The sequence below is a fragment of the Lepidothrix coronata genome, unplaced genomic scaffold, assembly GCF_001604755.1.
Source record: "Lepidothrix coronata isolate B3197 unplaced genomic scaffold, Lepidothrix_coronata-1.0 Scaffold198, whole genome shotgun sequence".
NCBI lineage: Eukaryota > Metazoa > Chordata > Aves > Passeriformes > Pipridae > Lepidothrix > Lepidothrix coronata.
This window is the reverse complement of record NW_016690378.1, coordinates 27,507-32,802: the sequence shown is the minus strand read 5'-3', so window position 1 is coordinate 32,802 and position 5,296 is coordinate 27,507. Positions and strand designations below refer to the sequence as shown.

The 5,296-nt window shown below is 61.2% G+C and overlaps 2 protein-coding genes across 2 annotated transcripts in view; one reads left to right on the top strand and one right to left on the bottom strand.

Annotated features, from left to right (window-relative positions):
• Positions 1–3,048, bottom strand: part of PPCS (phosphopantothenoylcysteine synthetase) — a 4,751-nt gene extending 1,703 nt beyond the window's left edge. Inside the window, exons 1-2 of the mRNA XM_017832026.1 lie at positions 2,487–3,048; positions 781–884 (exon numbers count right to left, since the gene is read on the bottom strand). Coding sequence (XP_017687515.1) covers positions 781–884; positions 2,487–3,000 — 618 coding nt within the window. The 5' untranslated portion in view covers positions 3,001–3,048. The remainder of the gene's footprint in view (positions 1–780; positions 885–2,486) is intronic.
• Positions 3,049–4,016: 968 nt separating this feature from the next.
• ZMYND12 (zinc finger MYND-type containing 12) overlaps positions 4,017–5,296 on the top strand; it is a 16,564-nt gene continuing 15,284 nt past the window's right edge. Inside the window, exon 1 of the mRNA XM_017831953.1 lies at positions 4,017–4,099. Coding sequence (XP_017687442.1) covers positions 4,017–4,099 — 83 coding nt within the window. The remainder of the gene's footprint in view (positions 4,100–5,296) is intronic.

The following is a 5,296-nucleotide window of genomic DNA, read 5'->3' as shown; positions in this document are numbered from 1 at the left end:
TTCCACTAGCCCAGGTTGCTCCAACCTGGCCTTGGACACTTCCAGGGATGGGGCAGCCACAGCTTCTCTGGGCAACCTGTGCCTCCCCTCTCACAGGGAGGGATTTCTCCCCAAAATCCCAGTCTGGATCAAGCCTCTTTTAGGTTTAAGGCATTCTCCCTTGTCCTGTCACTCCAGGCCCTTGTCCAAAGCCTCTCTCCAGCCAGAAGGCAGCAACTCAAGTACTCCAGGAGCTATTCTTGGAGCACTTCAGCTCCCTGAGACCCACCTCTCCCCGTCTCCATGGAAGCACAGACAGCTCTAAAGGACAAAGCCAGAAGAGCAGGAGGCATCTCACAGGTGCCCCTTCACATTCCACAGCACAACTGCTGATATGTTGGAGCTACTGCCTCTCACACCCAGAAAGAGCAGTGCTGGACACTGCTCCCTCCCTGTGGATAACCCATGGATAACCCACGGATAATGCATGGCACCACTCACTGCCGGGGCTGGAGTTTGCCACTCAACCCCCTTCATGCCATCCTAAAAATAAACCTGGATCAAAGCAAAGCAGGGCTGACCCTGCCCTGCCCTTTATCTGGGCCCCTTGGTGCAAGATAAGAACAAAACAATGCAACTCCAGCATTTCCAACCCTGTGGAAAAACTCGCCCTCCCATTCCCTCTGAGAACACACATGAGCCGGTGCTTTGCAGCTTTCCCAGGCTTTATCCACAGCCAGGCACGACCCTGGGAGCAAAAAGGGAGTGGCAGAGGAGGGTGGCAGAGAGGGGGGGCCTCACCTGCAGGGCCCCCTCTGAGGACTGGATCTTGTGCTCAGGCATCTCAGAGGCCGGAATGTAGAAATCGGACACGGCGGCTGCCAGGTAGAACATGACACTGGAGCCTGTGGGAAAGAGCTGCTGTCACCCCTCCATGGCCTGGCCCTGTCACCCCTCCATGGCCTGGCCCTGTCACCCCTCCATGGCCTAGCCCTGTCACCCCAGGGAGCCCAGAGCCAGCAGGGCCCCTCTCAGAGCACCCCCAGCACCACCCTGAGCAGGGCAGCGCTGCCCCCTCACAGGGGTCCCTCACACACACCATCCCCCACTGGGGTCTGCCTTGCCCCAGATAAGAGGTCCATTCATGCCAGAGCCCCACAGTCAACAGGGCCACCTTGTCACCTCATACCTGGGCTCTGGGGCCACCCTGAGGGGGCCATATTGTCCCTTCACACCAGGGACATCCCCCCTCACCTGGCCCCCACAACCACCACGTCCCCTCATGCCCATGTCCCCCAAAATGGGGGGCCCATGTCCCCTCAGGCCTGGGCCCCCTCCCGAGGCCACTCTGTCCCCTCACACTGGGGACCCCCAAAGGGGCCTCATCCTTCTCTTGCCTTACACCCCCCACACCAAGGCCACCCCAGTTCTTCCCCGTCCCCTCACACCAGGGACCCTCCTGGGGCCACCTCATCCCCTCACACCCAGTGTCCCCCCATTTCCTCCATCCCTCACATTGGGGAGCCCCACAGGGGCCTCGTTCTCTCTTGCCTTCAACCCCCTCACCTGAAGGCCACCCTGTCCCCTCATTCCCAGGTCCCCCCAGTTCTTTCCTGTCTCCTCACACCGTGGGGGAGACCCTCCTGGGGTCACCCCATCCCTTCCCACCTGGTATTCCCCCCAAGTTTTCCACCCATCCCCTTATACCCAATGTACTGCCCAGCTCCCCCCTACCCCCTCACACTGGGGACCCCTATGTGGGACCTTGCCCTCTCTTGTCCTTCTCCTGCCCCCCACCTGGACCATCCCATCCCCTCGTTCCCAGGTCCCCCCTGCTCCTCCCTGTCCCCTCACACCAGGGCCTCTCCAGGGCCACCCCATCCGCTCACACTGGGAACTCTCATGGGGGGCCTCACCCTCTCTGGCCCTGCTTCTTGGCCACCCCATCCCCTCATTCCTGGGTCCCCCTGGTTCCCATGTCCCCTCCTGCCCAGACTTCATCTGGTTCCTCCTCATCCTCTGTGTCCCCCCATCCCCTCACATCAGGGACCCTCCCGGGCCACCTCATCCCCTCATACTGGGGACCCCCATGGGAGATTTCATCTGCTCTTGCCCTGCTCCTGCCCCTCACCGAGGCCACTCCATCCCTTCATTGCCGGGTCCCCCGGGTTCCCCCTATGCCCTCCCACCCAGACTTCACCTGATTCCTCCCCATCCCCTCAAACCCGGTGTCTGCCCCGTCCTCTCACACTGGGGACCCCCACGGCAGGACCTCACTCTCTCTTGCCCTGCTCCTGCCCCCCATTCCAAAGCCACCCCATCCCCTCATTCCCATGTCCCCTTCACACCAGGGACCCTCCTGGGGCCACGTCATCTCCTCACGCCCGGTCCCCCTCTGTCCCTTCACACTGGGGACCCCCACGGGGGACCTCGCCGTCTCTTGCCCTGCCCCTGCCCCCCACCCCAAAGCCACCCCATGCCCGTGTCCCCCCCCGTCCCCGCAGTACCCAGCGGTGCCAGCGCCCTGGCCGCGGCGCGCAGCAGCGCCAGATACTCCGCCAGCCCGGTGAACTCGATGGCGAGCAGCGCTCCCTCTTCGGTGGCCCGGTGGTAGTCCCGGAGCGCGGGCAGCAGCGCGGGCAGCGCGGCGGGCGCGGCAGCCACGCCGGGCGGGGGGCCCGGGGTGAGGCGGAGCGCGTCCAGCAGCGCGGGGCCGTGCGGGGGCAGCGCGCGGGCCCAGGGGAAGACGGAGCGGGCGCGGTGCAGGAAGCACACGCCGTAGCCGAGCCGCACGAGCCGCTCGGCCGAGGCTGCCCCGCGCCGCCCGCTGCTGAAGTTCTCCAGGAAGCGCACGGCCCGCGCCTCCAGCGGCACCTGCGTCCCGCCCGAGGTCACCAGCGCCACGCGCCGCCCGCGCGCCACCTGCGCCGCCGCCCACGCCCGCACCCGGCGCTCGGCCGCCAGCACCGCCGCGTCCTCCGCGTCCTCCTTCTCCTCCTTCTCCTTTCCCGGTTCCGCCATGACCCGCCCGCCGGAAGTGAATAGTTCTCCTTCCTGTCATTACCGGAAGTGTTGCCTTGGCAACGCCGTCGCCGGCAGCCTTCACCCCGGAAGTGTTGCCTTGGCAACGCTGACGCTCTCGGACTTCACCCCGAAAAGCCGGGGAAGACTCTTTCCAGACTTCGTTTTGAGGACATACAGCCAAAAAAACCACACACGTTTATTGCAGCGCCGGGTGTGTCAGGAAGGATTCCCCAGGACCCACCCCGAATCGCATAGGTTTCATCAGTTTAGACAACTTCCTAATTACAGATTCGAGGATTCCCTCACCTGTCCCACTCCATTTCCCCCCTTGAATTGCTTGTTTTACTCTTGACACGGTTTCCTTCCTTCTGGACCTGGTTCAAGGCCTAAACCCAGTCTTGTCTCGTCTCCTTTTTCGCTTTTATCACTCTCTTCCGCAGGTGCTAACAGTTGTCTTAGTTTCCTAACTAAAACACTGTAAACTGTTTCATTCACTTCCACAAGTACTTTGAAATAGTTTCTCTATTTCTTTGTTGAAATCACTAGTCTCAGATGAAAGGTCACAGAACACTAATTGACATAAAAATGTAGGTGATCCCTGCCTTTGTCAGAGGCAGAATTAATACTTCATTAATAAGATGTAGAGGAATAGTGTGTCAGAAAGGCACAAAGAAATGAGTATAATTACATTTGAGGAAAATCCGGGTGTAGTATGAAGACTCAAAGGAAAATGTAGACAGTCAAACCAAGTAGAGAGTTGTTAGAATGACTGGAATTTTTGAAGTTCAGGATTTTTGAAGGATACAAAAATAACATTCCCATATCTTACACACGGAATTAACGCCATAGAGGGATGTTATGCGTACGTAGCATAACACAAAAGCAGCTTTTAGACTTCTAGTGGAGAGAACTGGAAGGGAAAACTGACTCTAAGCTTAATTTTTGCGGCCCGTGGGACGCGCTGCCATGGCAACGCGGGACGCTCCCGGACGGGGGAAGGCACCGGGCCGGCCATGGCGGGGCGGCCTCGCTGCGAACTGTGCGGGAGCCGCCCGGCCCCGCGGCTCTGCCCGCGCTGCCGCCTCGTCCGCTACTGGTGAGGGGACAGGGACAGGGCGGGAGGCAGCGATGGGACGCGGGAGGGAGGCAGGGAGAAGGGCCAGGAGGCAGCTACGGGCCTGGGAGCAGCCCCGGGACGGGGCTCGGGACACGCGGAGAAGGCTCAGGATGAGACACTGGAGGCAGGAACGGGCACAGGACGAGGCTCAGGACACTGGGAGAGAGCCTGGGAGAAGGCTCGGGACACCCAGGAGGCAGGATGAGGAGGCAGGGATTGGCCTCGGGATGGGGCCCAGGGCACCAGGAGAAAGGACAGGATGGGACCCAGGGGGAAGGACAGGACAGGGCAAGAGGCCAGGACTAGTCCCAGGATGAGGTGCTGGAGGTGGGGACAAAGCCCAGGAGGCAGAAACAGGCCTGGGACAAAGCAAGAGTCAGGGACCAGCCCAAGGACAAGGCTCAGGTCACACAGAAAAGGCCCGGGAGAAGGCTCAGGACATGAGGGGAAAGCCTGGGATAAGGCTCAGGACACTGGGAAAAAGCCCAGGATGAAACACAGGAAGCAGGAACAGATCCAGGAGAAGGCCCAGGACACAGGGAGAAAGCCCAGGAGGCAGGATCGGGCCCAGACAGGGCAGGAGGCAGGGATTGGCCTCGGAGTGGGGCCCAGGACACCGGGAGAAGGGCCAGGATGAGGCCCAGGGGGCAGGACAGGACAGGGAAAGAGGCCAGGACTAGTCCCAGGATGAGGCACAGGACATGGGGAGAAAGGCCAGGATAAGGCTCAGGGCACAGGGAGAAGGCCCAGGAAGCAGGAACAGGCCTGGGACATGGCAGGAGTCAGGGACCAGCCCCAGGATGGGGCTCAGGGCACACAGAGAAGGCCCAGGATGAGACACAAGAGGCAGAAACATGCCCAGAAGAACGCTCAGGACGTGAGGAGAAAGCCTGGGATAAGGCTCAGGACACTGGGAGAAGGCCCAGGATGAAACACAGGAGGCAGGATCAGGCCTGGGACAGGGCACAGGACAGGGATAGTCCCACAGCAAGGCTCAGGACAGAGCCAGGATGAGGGGCTGGAGGCAGGAACAGGCCCAGGACAAGGCTCAGGGCACAGGGAGAAGGCCCAGGATGAAACTGGGGAGGCAGGAACAGGCCCAGGACAAGGACTGAGAGCCAGGGAAAAAGCCTGGGATGTGTCTGGGATGATGCTCAGGACACAGGGACAGCCCCA